Here is a 16336-nt window from a genome sequence, read left to right on the forward strand (position 1 = left end):
TAGATTCTCCAGCAGAGCTCTGGCCAGCTGCCTCTTCTTATAACTGGGAACACAGGCTCTCACAAGATCAGAACCCCCACTCACCCCCGAGATCTTATCTAGCAAGCCTGTAGTATTCAGTTTTTGTTGTAGGAAGAGAGCAAGGCATCCTTGAATTCCACGCATCTGCTGGAAATGAGCCGTGTCAGATCGCACACCCCCGCGCCCCCATGCCCCTCTGAGTCACACAGGACAGAGGAGGCAGAGCTTCTGCTCACTGTTACCTTCACTTTCTTTGTCCAGTCTTTTGTTTTTAATAAGCAGTGCCCCTCCCTACTCTTCTTTTTAATGATTTTTGTAGTTGATTTGTCTGAACTGTGGCTACTGTGCATTCCTTGAATACTCACTTGTAAAAATTGTCAGTGCTTGAAGCTGTTTCCTTTACTCACATTGAAGGGACTTTGTTGGTTTTTTGGAGTCTTAGTTGTTACTCCAAGAGCAGAGTCAGGAAGACCCCAAGCATAGACTTGGGTACTGTGATGATGGCTGCAGTCCAGTTTTATGATTCCGCTTTTATGTGTCCCTTGATAACAGTGACTTAACAATATACATTCCTCATAAATAAAAAAAAACAAGAATCTGAATTCTTAGAAAGTTTTAAGTCCTGGTTTCTTGGGGGAGGTGAAAATGGGAACAAAGGGACCTGTGGCCCTGGGGTTTCTAATTAACAGCACCAGTGGCATCTGACAACCTGTGGGGGACAGGGCTGTCCCTCAGCCTTTGGAAAGGAGCCGTTTCAAAGAACCTCCCTTTGTGGGTAAGTTTGCGTCTGGGTGGGGTGGGGTTCATCAGGCACCTTTTGATTACTTCCCCAGCAGGGCCCTTCCCCAGCAGAGCCCACTATTGATTGATTGATTGATTTAGAGATGGAGTATCACTCTGTCGCCCAGGCTAGAGTGCAGTGGCGCGATCTCGGCTCACTGCAAGCTCCGCCTCCTGGGTTCACGCCATTCTCCTGCCTCAGCCTCCCGAGTAGCTGGGACTACAGGCGCCCACCACCACGCCCGGCTAACTTTTTTATATTTTTAGTAGAGACGGGGTTTCACCGTGTTAGCCAGGATGGTCTCGATCTCCTGACCTCATGAGGTCCACCTCGGCCTCCCAAAGTGCTGGGATTACAGGCGTGAGCCACCGCACCCGGCCAGAGCCCACTATTAAATATCTTATCCCACAGGACTTGAGACGCAAGATTTCAAGGCCCAGAGTAGGAAAACGTCCCTTGAGAGAGGATCACCTATTACGTACATAATTCCAGCTCTCCTTCAGGGGTGTTTCCTACCTCCTCCAAACCCCACTACTACCAGCTGTTTGACTTCCAGGAATGTGCATATTTGGAGTAAAGTTGTAGCCAGGACCAGGACAGGCTTGGCTATCGTTTTAGGAGACAGACCATTTTCTTTTTACATCATAGATGACATCCAAATTCTCCATCTTGAATTTCAGAGAGAATGTACCTTTTTTCACATTGTAATTTACATCAGAATTTCTAGAAGACTCATCCTGGACCCTTTAATAATATACCAGAGGATCTGGTATATTATTAAATATACCTAATATTTAATAATACCTCACTGGTACCTAACAGTGAGGCTAAGTCCCAGTTAAACCTGCCTCATCCATTACACTGCAGGAACAACTGAGGCTAGAAGGGCCAGTGACATGTTGTTTGTGGGCATATTTCTTGAGGACCAGAACACCACAACACCACAGGTGTCATTCGTCGTCTACTGAGATACATTGCTGGGTAAGCTGAACAGTTGGTTTTTTGTTTTGTTTGAGACAAAGTTTTGCTTTTGTTGCCCAAGGTGGAGTGCAATGGCACGATCTTGGCTCACTGCAACCTCTGCCTCCCAGGTTCAAGCGATTCTGCCTCAGCCTCCCGAGTAGCTGGGATTACAGGCATGTGCCGCCACCATGGCCAGCTAATGTTTTGTATACCATGTTGGCCAGGCCGGTCTCAAACTCCTGACCTCAAGTGATCCACCTGCCTCAGCCTTCCAAAGTGCTGGGATTACAGGCGTGAGCCACTGCACCTGGCCAACAGTTTTAAATGGAAAGACAGTGAAGGCTGTTGTCTCTGCCTGCTGTGATGTACCAGGAACCTTGAGTGCCTCTGTCCTCTCTGTTCTCAGCTCCAGTTCCACATGGACGGAAATGTAGCGCCAGGTCTTTTAAAAAGTGGACAGTTTCCTCATAGCCTGAGGCAAGTGCCCAGCCACTTTGTGTCCAGAGGGAACAACACTGTCCTCCCACAACGCTCCCTGAGTGGGCTGGGAAGTAGGGCTGCCCTGAGGGAGCGCAAGAGGGATTTTCTTCAGCTCATTTCTGTTGCTGTCCACCCTGCATTTCATTTAGGGGGCTCACAATTTAATACTGTTTCCAGGATGTAGGCCCAGCTCTGCAGTCTGGCCTTACGCAAACTGCAGCCTTGACTTCCCAGAGCACAGGGCCTGTGAGAGGAATCCCCAGCCATCCCCGCCTCCAGGAGAGTGGTCCTCACCTCCACCCAGCCCTTTACAAAGGACTCCCAGGGGCCTTTTCTGGACTCTGCCTACTCCAGGCCCAGTCATTGGGCCATTTCTTTTCCATCTGAGTGGATTTGTAAAGCAACAAATCACAGTGATTCAGCAGACTGTCACCACTCACCTTTTCTTTGGATTCTTGTGATGTCTTTTAAGCTCTCACAAGTCCAGTTTCTCCAGCATTCTCCCTTTTTCCTGTATTCGCCAACGCTGGCCCCCGCGGGCTCTCTCCCAACCCGCAAACAGAGTGACAAGACAACTTCAGAAACAACTTCTTTACGAGAATCTTGAGTTCCTAATGAGTCTGACCTGGAGTGGGCTAGACCAGTGCAAATACTCCAGGAGTGCAGATGGGGGAGGCCAAGGGCAGTGTGGGGAAGATGGGGGCAGCGAGGGTGGCCAAGTGAGTGTCCTAATGATTCCTAGACCTACAGTCCCTTAGGAACTGCGTGGCTATCACATTGGCCGCTGCCTGGACCTGTTGGGATGAATACTAAAAGGTGGCTGTTCCCTGTCTAGTCAAGGCCGGTGAATGGGAGTCTGGCCAGCACTGGTCGGGCAGGGAGGGATGGTATGACACCTGCCTGACTCTGCCCGGAAACGGGGACAACTGGAACCGGGTCTACTCTGGCTTGGGGAGTGGTTCAGAGAAGGCCCTGAATGCCCCTTAATTTCCTCCCGAGGAGCTCTTCTGCCTGCCTCAGCGGCTATAGCAAGAGTGTGGGCTTTGGGGTTCAGGCCCAGCACTACTCACTAGCTGTCACTTGGTCTCTCTGAGCCACGTTTCTGTTACGTAGGTGGAAGCCCCTTCTCATAGGATTGTCGTGAGGAAAAAAGACAACGCATGCTGAGGACCTGGCGCAGAGCAGACCCTTAGTAACGGGAGCTAATACTGAGATACAAACAGCCCCGGGCCCCCAAACCACCCAAAGAGGCCTCCCTGTTTCCTCTTCCGGTTTCAAGACCATTAGGGGGAAACGGTCTTGCCCTTCCTCTGCCGTAGCCTTCCTCAGCAGAACACACCACCTGGGGGCTGCTGTGTCTTGTTTGCTTTTAAATTTTCAATAACTTGGTACCAGCTGTTCTAGTATTTCTATCTCCCTGCCAGGAAGCTGCCTTCCTCCCACCACAACGCCACCTGTCAAAAGCAGAGAGCCTGTGCATGCCTTCTTTTCAGACAAAAATAGTTCTCAGATCACCTGTGGCCTTGCCATCTCTGATGGAGACAATCTCAACCTGTTCCTCACTTCCCCCTCCCAAACCCTTGCTCCAGGTTTCCATCCAGTATCTCTGCCGCCTCCAGATCTGGAGCTTCTTCCAGTCCTTACCCAGCATTAAGCTGGGCACCCGATTCTCTGCAGAGATAGCCCCACCACGGGAAGGAGGCATAGGGGCTTCCCTGACATCGAGAGAAGAGGACACACGACCCAAGGGTGGAAGAGACTGTGGTTCCCCAAAGCTTCCCCGTGCACTTGAGGGTTCACACTCTCCCACCACATGGTAACACCTTGCCTGGGCACTGGAGCCTTCACCTCTGCCCTCACCTCTTCCTTACTGTGATGGTCCCCAAAGGGCTGCATACAGAGATGGAGGAAATGACACTGCCCAGGTAACCCTTTCATATACGCTGACCCCTTCCTTGCTGAAGACCTCAGCTAGCTCTGTCATCTTCATTTTGTAGATGCAGCACAGCTGGTTCTTATAAGAGGTCAAACAGCAGACAACCTCCAGGCCTGTTCCCTCGTGTTAACTGGGTCATGGAGAGGAGCTGGACAAGCTGCTCTCTGCCATCCCCTCTAGCACCATTTGGTGACTTAACTTGGACAACAGTCATGTATGGGAAATATTAAAAGCAAATACAGCCACAGCAGCAGCTGCTGGGGCCTCAGGGTAGCCCAGGCCCTGGGAGAGGCAAGAGGGAGGGCCTCAGGCCGGCATCCTGCCCTTCAGAGGGAGGCTCCTTTCCTGTTGCTGTTTCTGGTTCCAAGACGCCTTCCCTGGGACCATGAGTTCAAGGAGGGTTCAGGCATAATACAGGCAACTCCCAATCTGCTCTAGAAGAGGGGAAGTTTCCATAGTGCAGAGACACTGCCTGCTACTAAGAAAAGGTGTCCGTGAGCCCATCCTGACAGACGAGGAGATGCGCTGAGGCCTGTCTGCTGCAGTCACTGGCTTCCTGTCCCAGTGATATGCTTCCACAGCCAGTACAGGACTAGAGCCTGGGATCCCTGAGCACACACCTGTGTCAGGAGGTGCTGACCCAGAAGGGAGGCAGGGCCAGGGCAAGGGTTCAGCCCAGGAATGGAATGAAACTGCTGAGGGGGCTGCAGAGAGAAGCCTGCCCACCCGCTAGACTCCCTCTGGTGTTCCTGTAATGTTCCTCCCAGCTCCCCCAGCTCTTCCTGATAAGGGAGACTTGGTTTCCTCAGGGAAGAGGGGGGAAGAGTGGGCCTGGGAGGGAGGCTGGCATGACAGGGAACCCCATTCTCACCAGCTCCAGTTGCCTCTCAGACTGAACATTCATGAAGCATCTACTCTGTGCCAGGTACAGTGCTAGACTTTTTCACAAGCACTGCCTTATCCTCACAGCAACCTCAGGAAGAGGGCATTACCACCCACATTTTATAGGCAAGGAAGCTGAGCTCTAGCAAGATGAAGGGACTTGCTCAAGCTGGCTCATGTGAGTTACTAGCAGGGCCAGGACTTGAATCCAGACTCTGGGGTCCCTGTCCTATGCTCTGTGCCTGTGCTGCGTCTCCTCCCTCCTCTGCCCTGCCTAGAGAAGCAGGAGTCCCAGCTGGGCTCTAGGGACAAAATGGCTTGTGTCAGGTCAGGTCCCTCAGGTGCACTTGGCAGGCTGATCCCTCTGTAACCCACCATCTGCTGGCCCAGCATTGAGCCCAGGCTGGGACCATAAGCAAGCAGGAGATCCCTTAAGAGGTCTGTTCCCTGGGCTACCCAGCCAGGTGGCCTCCAGCTGGCCTCTGGGAGCAGAGTCGGTACAGCTTCCAGGGACACATGGGACAGGAAGCCGAAGCTCTGTCCTTCCCAAGTTCTGCTTCAAAGCTGCTCAGGTTTGGTTGGGAAGGGGAAGAGGAAGAGTGACAGCCAGAAGGATGGAGCCATGAGCAGAACAGACTGGAGCAGCACGGATGTAGCAGGGTTCCAGCTGTTCACCTCAGCTCTGCTGTGGACAAAGAGGCTGGGTTGGCTTAAAGCTAACATCCTTAGTTCACTTCCTTCGAGTAACCAGTCAGTTCAAAGTGGGGAAAAAACAGGGCACTTGACAGATGGATCTCGGGGCAGGGAGGAAGAGTCAGACCCACCTGTGCTTGTCTCACCGTGTGGGTCAGTTTCTTCATCTGCAACATGGCTCGTGTTGGAATCCATGGCTGTACAAAGTTCTTCCAGTTCCAAAAGCCCATGAACTTGGACTTCTCACAGAGTTCAAGTATTTGGACCTGAGGCTCCAAGCAGGTCACCCAAAGATTCAGAACTCAGAAGCTGCCCTAATACTCAGCCTTGCCCATCACACCTTGAGCCTGAGAAAGGAAGGAATGAGAGGGAAGTCCAGAGGGTACAGAATTCTTCAGTGGGGAATGAGGATCTGGGGCAGGTCTCTGGACCCCTTAGAAGCAAGGGGCTGTGGGACTGAGCTGGAAGCCTCCCCCAGGGGTCTGTGACCATGGGGCCAGGCTAAACCCTACTTGGCAGGAACCGCTGACCACTGTGGGGCCCACCCAGTCCAGCTGCTGTCCACTCAAGCAGCGGCAGGTGTCAGGTCACACCCAGGCCTCTCTCCTCTTCCCCTCACTTCAGAGCTACCATTGTGTCAGGCCAGCCCGGTGCAGTCTGAGCTCCTGCCCTTCCACCCCTTGTCCTATACCCCTCTTCTCCCATGACTTGGAGGCAGCAGACAATCCTGTTCCCTTCCTTGCCCCTTGCCCATCACTCCTCAGGGTGGATGGCTCTGCCATCTCTGTCTTCCACTTCTCAGCAGCCTTGCTCCCCTCCTCAACACTATTGCCTGGGCTGGTACAAGAGGAGGAGAGCGGCCAAAACAAAGCAGCTGGTCCAGCCTCCAGGTTGGAGCTGCTGTGTGTGGATGGAGGTGTGGGGGAGGAGGGGCTCCAGATGAAGCAAAAGGATGGATCTGTGGGGGCAGTGCCCTCTTCCTGGTAGCTCACTCGTCCATCCTCCACCCAACACTACTGTGCAGCAGAGGGTGGTGGAGTGAAGGAGCATGGAGGTGAGGAAGGGCCTCACTTGGAGCTGGGGGCTGGGTGGTCTGAGTGGAGGAAGGTGGTGGTGGTGTAGTTCTGGAAGAGAGGCTGCAGGAACATGCCGATGGTGCCAAAGACACAGACAAAGACGAAGATCCAGAGGAAGAGGCGGTCGATGACCATGGCGACGTACTTCCAGTCCTCACTCACCTGGATGGAGGAAACGGAGGCGGCCCAGGTCACATGATGCAGGATGGGAGGCAAATGAGTATAAGCGGGTCCCCCCACATAGATACACAACCCACTCCTCTCCTGCAGTGATCCCAGAATGATCTTGCTAAAGCATGGCTCTGATCTTAGTAAAAGCCTCCAGTGGCCCCACTGCCTTCAGGGCCCATCCAAACCCCCAAGTCTGGAATCAAGACCCACCCATGACAAATATGAGCCTATCTCCTCCTTCTCCCACCCCATAACATACCCCTACCAAACCCCAGTGTGTCCTCCCAGGTCTCTGTGTCTGGGTTTCCTTTGTGTCTGGAAATCCTGAGCTCCCTTTCTCTACCTGGTACACTCCTACATACCCTTCAAAGCCCAAATCAAACATCATCTTCTCTGAAGGCTGCCTCGACCCCCAGATCAGCATGAACTGCTGTCTGCTCTGGGTTCCCTCTGTGCTGTGTACACATCTCCATCAGAGTATATTTACTGTAGTGTATTGTTTCAATTTGCATGCCTGTTCCCCTACTAAGCTACAAGTTCCCAAACAACAAGGACCCTGATTCATCTTTGTCATCTCAACATCTGGAACACAGAGTGTTGACTAAATGGCTGATGCTTTAGTGAGTAAATGGCTGCCTCAGCTGGCCTGGCTCCTTTTATGATCACACACTGAGCCCCATCCAACCACACCGCGTCCCCAGAGGGTGAGGACCAGGTCCCAGATGTGAACAAATCGGTCAAAAAGATAATCCTGTCTGTGGGTTTGAGAGCCAGTCACAAGGCTTGCACAAAGGGCCAGCGTCTCCTCAGAGCTGTTCCACTCCAGCCTGAGTCTGGGCCTTTGTGCGCGTGTTTATCTGGAGCCAGGCCAGCTCAAGGGGGTGGGGAGACGGCCACTGAGCATCTTTATTTAGTCAGCAGCTGAAGAACTCATTCGCGTGGCAACTGTGCCTGTTATATACTTGGCACCATGCTACACACTGGGGATGCAAATGAGCAACAGAAACGCATCCAGTGGTTGACAGTCTACTGAGGGAGGTGGAGCAAAAATAAGCACAAATTTAAAAATTCCACACTGGCAAATAAAGGATTGAGATAAAGAAGAGGAGGAGATATCATTGAGAGTGTGGTCTGGGAATGCCTTTTTGAGGAGGTGAGATTTAAGCTAAGGTCTGATGAGTGAGAGAGAACCAGCTGCATGAGGAAAAAGTTGAAGAAAGAATCAGACAAACCCACACGGAGGGACATTCAGCCTGCCTGGACCCTTTAAAAACGTTTATGCCGTGAAAGACAAAGCTGAGGAACTGTTCCAGATTGAAGGAAACTAGAGACATGACAACTAAATGTAATTTGAGACCCTGGATTAGGACGAGGGTGGGGGGTGATGCTACAAAGGACATCACTGGGACAATTGGGAAAATTTAAATGTGGAATTTATATGAGATACAGATATCAATGCTAAATTTCCAGCAGTCGATCACTGAACCTGGGTTATGCAAGAAAGTGTCCCTGTTCTTAGGAGAGACACACTGAATTATTTGGGATAAAGGGTCACAGTGTCTACAATTTACTCTCAAATAGTAGAGTGAAAGTTAATAATTGTAATAATTTTCTTTAAAAGAAAAAAACAGGGCATCCCAGGCAGAGGGACCCATGCTTGCAAAGGTCCTGAGGCCACGAAAGAGCTTGGCTTGCTTAAGACAAGATAAGCCAGGCCAGGCGCAGTGGCTCATGCCTGTAATCCCAGCACTTTGGGAGACTGAGGCGGGTGGATCACCTGAGGTCAAGGGTTCGAGACCAGCCTGGCCAACATGGTAAAACCCCGTTTCTACTAAAAATAAAAAAAATTAGCTGGGCGTGGTGGCGGGAACCTATAATCCCAGCTACTTGGGAGGCTGAGGCAGGAGAATCGCTTGAACCCGGGAGGCGGAGATTGCAGTGAGCCGAGGTTGCACCATTGCACTCCAGCCTGGGCAATAAAAGCGAAACTCCATATCAAAAAAATAAATAAAAGATAAGCCAGTGACCAGTGAGCTGGGCAAGGAGGGAAAGGCATGAGCCGAGAGGGAGATGTCTATTTGGATGCAGGAGCACAGGAGCTGAATCGGGGAGACTATTAGGAGACTCTTCTGCCCTAGGCCAGGCAAGAGCTGATGATGTCCTAGAACCAGGGTGTTAGCATGGAGATGCTGAAAAACGGATGAAGCTGAGAATGACTTTGGGGTTGTGACAGGACAAGACTTCTGATGACTTGGACAGAGAGGGAGGTGAGAAAGGACAGGATCAAGGATCACTCCGGGTTTTCGGTCTGAGCCATTGAGTGAATGGTGACGCCGTGTACTAAAAACTGGTGGAGGAGCAAGTTGGTGGTTAGGATGTAGACCAAATACTCAGTTTTGAGCATGTTGAGTTTGAGGTGCCTGTGAAGCATCCAAGTAGGTCACCACATCCTCAGCACCCAGCTCGGTAAATGCACAATACATACGTGACTGCAGCAGGAGAGGTGGAGGCGGTAACCGCAGCCTGCTGAGTCCCTGAATCCCAGCATCTCCCACTTGGCCTCAGCTGGCTCTACGGTTTCGACCCCATCTCCTCTAGTGTTTGCCCCCCTCTTCTTCCATCAAGACTGTAAGATGCTCCCTGGTCCAAGCTTCAGCTCCAACCCATCTTCTGCTGTCCAGGGAAACAGATCTCTGAGGCCCACACCGCAGTGCCCTTCTTCATCCCCCAGCCGGAATGGCAGCTGTCCTAGAGGAAACCTGGCCAGTCACCACGGCAACAGCTGAGCCTCAGCCTGGAACCAGCCAGGTAGCCAGAGACTGACCACAGGGTGGGGCCGGCCCCTGCACAAAGTGCAGGGTCGGAGGGGATGTCAACCTATCATATCTCCCCCCAACTCTTGGCTCAGTCTCAAGGAAGCTCTCAGGGAACCCTGTAGAAGAAGCCAAAAGCTGGGTGTGCAGAAAGCCTGGGGAAGGGGCCAAGGAGCCCTCTCCTTCACCCACCCCCATCTCCATAAATATCTCAGGAGGCCACCCCCTGGGACTCAGAAGAACAGGGATATTGATTTGGGACTCCATGCTCTCCGCCACAAGCAGGCTCCTGGAATCTCTAACCCTGCCATCAACACCACCCCTCCCCCAACACACACCACTCCTACTGTCCTCAATTTTGCCCCCTCCTGCCTGTGGGGTGCACAAAAGACTCATCACTTGTGCTAAGAGCTGCAGGTTAACAACTTGGATGTGGGCATGCAAGCAGCGGGGAGGGACTCTCGAGGTCACGGCCACAGGCTGGCTGCCAACCCTAAAGGGCCTCCTCGTGTTTCAGGCCTCCCTGTCCATATAACGATGCCCCAGCTCAGGCATTTTGCCCTGGGTGCTAGCCCTCAGGAAGCAGCAAGGTCATCCTCCACCGACTCCAATTTAGGCCGCACAATCTCCGGAAGCCAACCCAGAAGGGCCCTAGCCAGCACCCAGGCCCGCAACACAGGCCTGACTCACAGTTCCCTCTCCTACACTCCTACTAGCTCTGCATGTCTGCAGAACGCCGTTGCTTTCCAGATACCCGGGCCCTGGCAGACCCCATATCTCACGCCCGGGGTCCCAGCCTGCGGCACTCACGCTCTGGTCGTCGTCCTCGCTCCGCATGTGGTCTGCGATGAAGCGCACGCCGTCCACCGCCTCCCGGAGGCCACAGCCACACGGCTCCCCTGAGCGCCCCGGGCCCGCCACCTGTGCAGGCTCAGCCCCGAAGGCCCCGGCCAAGCCCTGCACCGACGCGCGGTTGACGAAGCACGTGCAGGAGTCGGCCCCCGGGGCTTCGCGGAAGAAGAGGGCTCCAGCGCCCTCGCGCTCACGCTGGCGTCGCCGCAGGCGCAGGCGCTGACGGGCGCAATGGTGGCGTGGCTGCTGCATGAAGAGCAGCGCGGGCAGCTTCTCCAGGAAGACGACCTTCACCCAGGGCGCCATGGTGTGCGTGGTGGGCGAGCGGTGGTGCACGTTGAGCACGCACACGCTGGTGACGATGGAGAAGGTGACAAGCACCATGGTGAACATGAGGTACTTGCCGACGAGCGGCACGTCGAGGGAGGTGGGAGGCACGATCTTGGAGATGAGCAGCAGGAAGACCGTGAGCGCCAGCAGCACTGAGATGCACAACGTCATCTTCTCGCCACAGTCGGATGGCAGGTAGAAGACAAGGATGGCTAGCGAGGTGATGAGCACACAGGGGATGATGAGATTGATGGTGTAGAAGAGCGGCTTGCGGCGAATGATGAAATCATACGTGATGTCCACGTACGTAGAGTCGTCGGGGTTCTCGTTGCGCCTGCCCGGCAGCGCCACGATGTCCCACTCACCACTAGGTGTGAAGTCGTCCAGGCTGGCCACGTCACTCTTCAGCACCAAGTCGATCTCTGTGCGGTCGTAGGTCCACGAACGGAACTTCATGGTGCAGTTCTGCTGATCAAATGGGAAGTGCTTTACTTCAATCTTGCATGCGCTCTTGTAGATGGCAGGCGGCAGCCAGAAGATGCTGCCATCATAGGAGACCACGGCATTGGAATAGAAGGACACCTCGTACATGCCATCAGCACTGCCAAAGGATGGGCACAGTCAGCCCTGGCCTAAGCGTTCCTTCCTCCCCACCCATCAACCCAGCCCCTAATGGGAGGAGAGCAAAACCAGAGGGAGACATGGGGAGGGGACACCCAGATCTGAGAGTAACCATCCAGGAGTATAGAGAGGTGGAGCAGGAATTGAGCAAAAAGGGGATATGGGGAGGTGGGGGAAGGTTAGTGACCAGAAGAAGTGTCCTGGTCAGAAGGCCTGTGTGACACCTCGCAGGTAGAAGGGGGTGGTGGGTGGAGGAAGGGGACACGTCTGCTACTTGTCACACATTGTATAAGCTGGTTGATCCTCATGAGGGTGAAGTTGGGGGAGCCAGGAGGCCAGAGTGAGGATCCCCAAGCAATGGAAGGGGACAGGGCATGGTCCCATCAGTTGAGGAAGGTGGCTTTGTACCTTAGAGATAAGATGGATTATTGCAGGAGACAGGATAGAATCTGGAGGAGAAACTGGGACCTTAAGAAAAGTTCTTTGATCCTTCCCAGGCTTCCAGGAAAGCCTGTTCCTGAATCAGTTGAGGTGCTGGGGACTGTCAATACTTGTTTGTATTCCCACCACATCATCAAATACATACTGAGAGTCCTAACTGGCTGGGAGTGGGCTGGTCATTGCCCAGGTCACCTTGGCTGTCCACACTGTACCTCACTGGTCTGGGTCTGTCTGTCTAGGTAGTGACCACTTATCTATTATAAGTCCCTCCCCTCCCACAGCATAAGTAATTCCTCTTATTTTCCCCATAACCTCTTCCCTCCCTGAGCCCTCCAGTGGTCTCCCCCAACCTTCCCATTGCACCTACTTATTGTACAGGACCACATCTGGGAGCCAGATGTGTTTGGAAGGGAGCCGAACTTTCTTCATATTGTCAAACTCTTCAGGCTTCCAGGTGAGGCGATAATCTTCCCACTCCTGGGAAATGAGAGAGGGAGGCAGTACCAACTCCTGCCCTGGGCGGGTCTCAAGGTTAAGGAAACGAACTAGAGGGGGCCCATATGGCTTGAGGGACCTTTTAAAAGCCAGCCTCTTCCCCACAGTGACTTCTCTGCCCATCAAGTGTGGCTCACTTGGTACTTTCTCATTTAATTTGCACAGCTAGGCCAAGGTACAGTATTAGAATCTACATTTACAAATGAGAAAATCAATCTTGGAGAGTTTAATATATTTAAAGTCACAAGGCTGGTGAGTGCCAAGATTCAAATCCAATTATTTAGGACTCCAAACTCTATATCTTTCTGCCTGTTTTGAGAGATTAAGAAAGAAAAAAGCACATGGGGAAAAAGGAGGAGAGAGGAGGCCAGGGGTGTGGCTGGAAGAGAGCACTTATGCTTACCTGGGTCAGCCAGACATTGGTGGTCATGATCTGCTCCCGCTCATGCTGCAGGGAGGAAGAGAGGCTGCCGAGAAGGCCCCTCAGCCTGTGGGCTCACTGCCACCACCCAGGGTCCCTCTCACACCTCCCCAAGCCTTGGAAACACCAGGGGAGGAATTACACAAGTGTTAACACATTTTGGCGGGGCTGACTTCAGTAGCTGGGCAGAGAGCCTGGGACCCCCACTCACCACACTGATGAGCTGGGCCAGTGACACCATGAGCTGTACTGTCACCAGCTCAGAGCCATTGGTGGCTGGGCGGATAAGCTTGTTGTAGCGGGAAGGATCCAGGAGATGCTCCACCAGCCGCTCCTCTGTGTCCGTACCCCACACCCCTGGGCAGGGGAAAGGCAGGAAGAAAGTAAGCAGGCAAGGAGAGCCCACCCAGCATCCCACCCTCCCCAGGCAAATGGGACAATCCAGGCCCAACCAGTATCTCCCTACATCCCTAAGGATACTGCAAAACGCTTAGATTACCCCCAGGGAGGCCCCACATTAACGTCTTCATAGAAAAGCCCCTCTCTGAGACCACTGACCAAAGAGTCCACGCAGCTCCACAGAGGTGACTTGAGACTAAGAACCCACTCTGCAAGGATTCATGGAGACCTGCTCTTCCCCCAAAGTCTCAGAGGGCAGTTTGAGGTTTCTGCTTCCATGGTTTCCCCAGCAAATACCTATGACTCAAGGGAGGTTTTGCAGGGCGGTGAAGGGGAACAGTTATTTGTCCCAGTTATTTGTGTCCCACCACACACACCCTTTCTCCTGCCGACTGAGGAGGAGAAAGTGTATGTGTGGTGGGACACAAATAACTGTTCCCGTTCACCATTTACATGTGCAAATGACATTATGTGCCTCACGTAATGACACATGACTGTGGTCACGACGCCATCCTCCCCTCTCCCTAAAGGCACTGGGTTGGAGTGGAATAGCTGGGCTGCCTAAGCTGTGGGTCAGGCATATATCTAGCCCCAAGTTTCACACACACAGCAGCCCACCCCCAGAAGTGGCCTGTAGGTGTGGAAAGCTCATTCGGTTGTGCATTCCCTTTTTACCTGCCCCTCCCTGGCACACTGCATCCCCCTCTGCAACTCTGCACGACCACACCCCTCCCCATCTCCTCAGAGAGTTCCTTCCTAGTCCTCAGCCTGGCAGAGTTTCTTCCCTTCCAAGCCTCCTGTTCCACCCTACAAGAGGGTTGAAAAGTCTGTTCCGTTTTCTCCCCTTCTGTGCCCCTGAGGGATGACGAGAATCTGGAGCCTAATGTGGGGGATGGGAAACGATGGGGAGCCCAGGGAGGGGTGCTGGTCCAGGTACCTTTCTTGAGATAATGTTTCACAAAAAGTCAGATGGCATCTTAGCGCCCTCAGAGCCGGCCCTCCTGCCACCCCAGAACGCCTGGGGAGATCCCCTGCCTCCTTGCTCTCTGTGCCTGCACCACCCCTACCACCGCTGGCCAGGTTTCCATCTCTTTCTTGCTTCACTTACTCCTTCGAGTATGTCTCCTTCCCAATCCAGCCTCCCAGGTGCTCTCTGCAGTCCCGGGGGCTCTCCCCTAACCCCCAGCAGACTCCCCCACCTCTAGGGAATCCCTCCTTCCACCTTCCGGCCTAGCAGGGGTGAGTCAGAGCACGGCGAGTCTTGGGCTGTTGGCTGGGGTAGGAGAACCTGGCCAGTGCCCGTCTTTCCCTTACCTGAGCACAGCCGGAGGAGGCCGAAGCCAAGGAGCAGCGCCACGGGGCCGCAGCGCCGGGCCATGCCGCGGGCATAGCTCGCTGCCTCGCCTACACCGGCTGGAGCGCGCCGCCGGAGGGAGGGCCGCGGGTGGGGCGCTGTCCGTGGTGCTGAAGCCGCGCCCGCCTGGAGCTGGGTCCAGGTGGTGCCGGCGGCCGCGGTGGTTCCTGGGGCTCAGGGAGCCGGCTGCGAGGAGAAACCAGCTTCTCGCCTATCCTGGTATGAGCAGACGGCGGCTTTTCCGGCTGCTCTTCCAGCGAATACAATTGGGACGGTGAGGGGGAGGAGTCTGCGCCCCGGAGGCGGAAACGCTGGGTCCCAGAAAAAAAAAAGGGGGGTCCCCGGGTGGGATAGTCTTCGATTGGTTCTGCCCTGGTAGGGTGTGCGTGAGGTGGAAGAAGGGCTGTTCCTCCACGGCACGATGGAGGTGTTCTGAAGCCCTAAAGTTGGGGCAGGACCTGGAGCATGGTCGGAGAAGGGGCGAGAGGCCCTGCGGGAAGAAGCAGCAGGAGTAAGACAAGTAGGTCAGGGCCTGCTTAGTACTGAGGGCCAGAGGGCCAGAACGAGGGTCGGGAGACGGGAGGAGTGTCCGGGGTTTTCGCCCTCCTTTTTTCTCTTACCAAACCCAAATGATCCTGCTCCCCAGGTAGGCTGAGGATACGGCAGAGAAAATGCGTTTAGGCCCTTAAAGAGATAGGGGGCTGTGGGTTTGCTATTTTTAAGAAAGCAAACGGCTTTGGAGTCTAAAAGGCTAAGCTTCCTGCCCTCCCACTGAGGGTCTACCTCAGGAGGTCTAGACTTGCCTGCAAAGAAGGTAGCCTTGAGGGTAAGACTGGAAAGACAAGTAGCCCCTATTCATCGGCCTTCCTCACCCCCTTCTCTTGACTCCAGCTGTTGGCTTCTGTGTGACTAGGGAGATCAGAGACCACTCGCAGAGGCCTGATCAAGAAAGAAGCTAACACAAAGGAGACCAAAGATGAGAACCCTGAACTCTTAGCCCCTCTTTTTCCTTCAGTGGGTTTGTTGTCACTTTCAACCAAAAGATTCCTGACTAAAGCAGACTTAGCATACAGCAAGGCTCTGTCCTGTTTTGTCCCTGCTTACTTCAACCTCATCTGGGTCACTCCACCCCCAGCTCCACATTCCAACTATTGGCAAGGTCTTCAGGATCCTTGAACATCTTATCCGTCCCATCATCCCCCACACTTCGGGGACTTAAATGCATGGTTCTCTTTGGCTCCTTTATAACCCATTTTCACCCTAATCGCCTTCTACTTAACTTTGAGCATTTGGCAGGAATGTCAATTCCTTAGGGAAGCTTCGCCTGACCAAGGACTAGATCAGATACCTTGTTATATATTTCCAGGGCATGTCCAATGAATAAATGAATCCACCTGAGGCAGTGGCTACCTCTCTAGATTATGAATCAACACAGTGCCTGGCATATTATTATTAAGGGCTCAACAGGTAAGGAAAAGGGCTACTACTGGACTGACACTTTTTAATGTGTGGGGAAAATTCCTCTCTAAAAGCTCAGCTAGGGACCAGGAGAGGTAACTCAAGCCCGTAATCTCAGCATTTTCAAAGGCTGAGGCAGAAGGATCACT

General features: G+C 53.4%; 1 protein-coding gene across 3 annotated transcripts; it reads right to left on the reverse strand.

Annotated features, from left to right (window-relative positions):
* Positions 1-2672: 2672 nt before the first annotated feature.
* On the reverse strand, positions 2673-15017 carry CHRNB2 (cholinergic receptor nicotinic beta 2 subunit). 3 transcript variants are annotated; one of them, XM_012510913.2, is made up of 6 exons: positions 14690-15017; positions 13188-13333; positions 12959-13003; positions 12428-12537; positions 10627-11599; positions 2673-6994 (listed from the first exon to the last, which is right to left on the reverse strand). In XM_012510913.2, the coding sequence occupies exons 1-6, from the start codon at positions 14751-14753 to the stop codon at positions 6824-6826; spliced, it is 1509 nt and encodes a 502-aa protein (XP_012366367.2). In that variant the 5' UTR covers positions 14754-15017; the 3' UTR covers positions 2673-6823. The 3 variants fall into 3 exon arrangements, with proteins under 3 accessions (XP_012366367.2, XP_030680261.1, XP_030680262.1); XM_030824401.1 differs by lacking the exon at positions 14690-15017 and adding an exon at positions 13535-13598; XM_030824402.1 differs by lacking the exon at positions 14690-15017 and having other exon boundaries at positions 12959-13022; positions 13188-13278.
* Between the last annotated feature and the right edge of the window lie 1319 nt (positions 15018-16336).

This window comes from Nomascus leucogenys, chromosome 12, assembly GCF_006542625.1.
Source record: "Nomascus leucogenys isolate Asia chromosome 12, Asia_NLE_v1, whole genome shotgun sequence".
Taxonomy (NCBI): Eukaryota; Metazoa; Chordata; class Mammalia; order Primates; family Hylobatidae; genus Nomascus; species Nomascus leucogenys.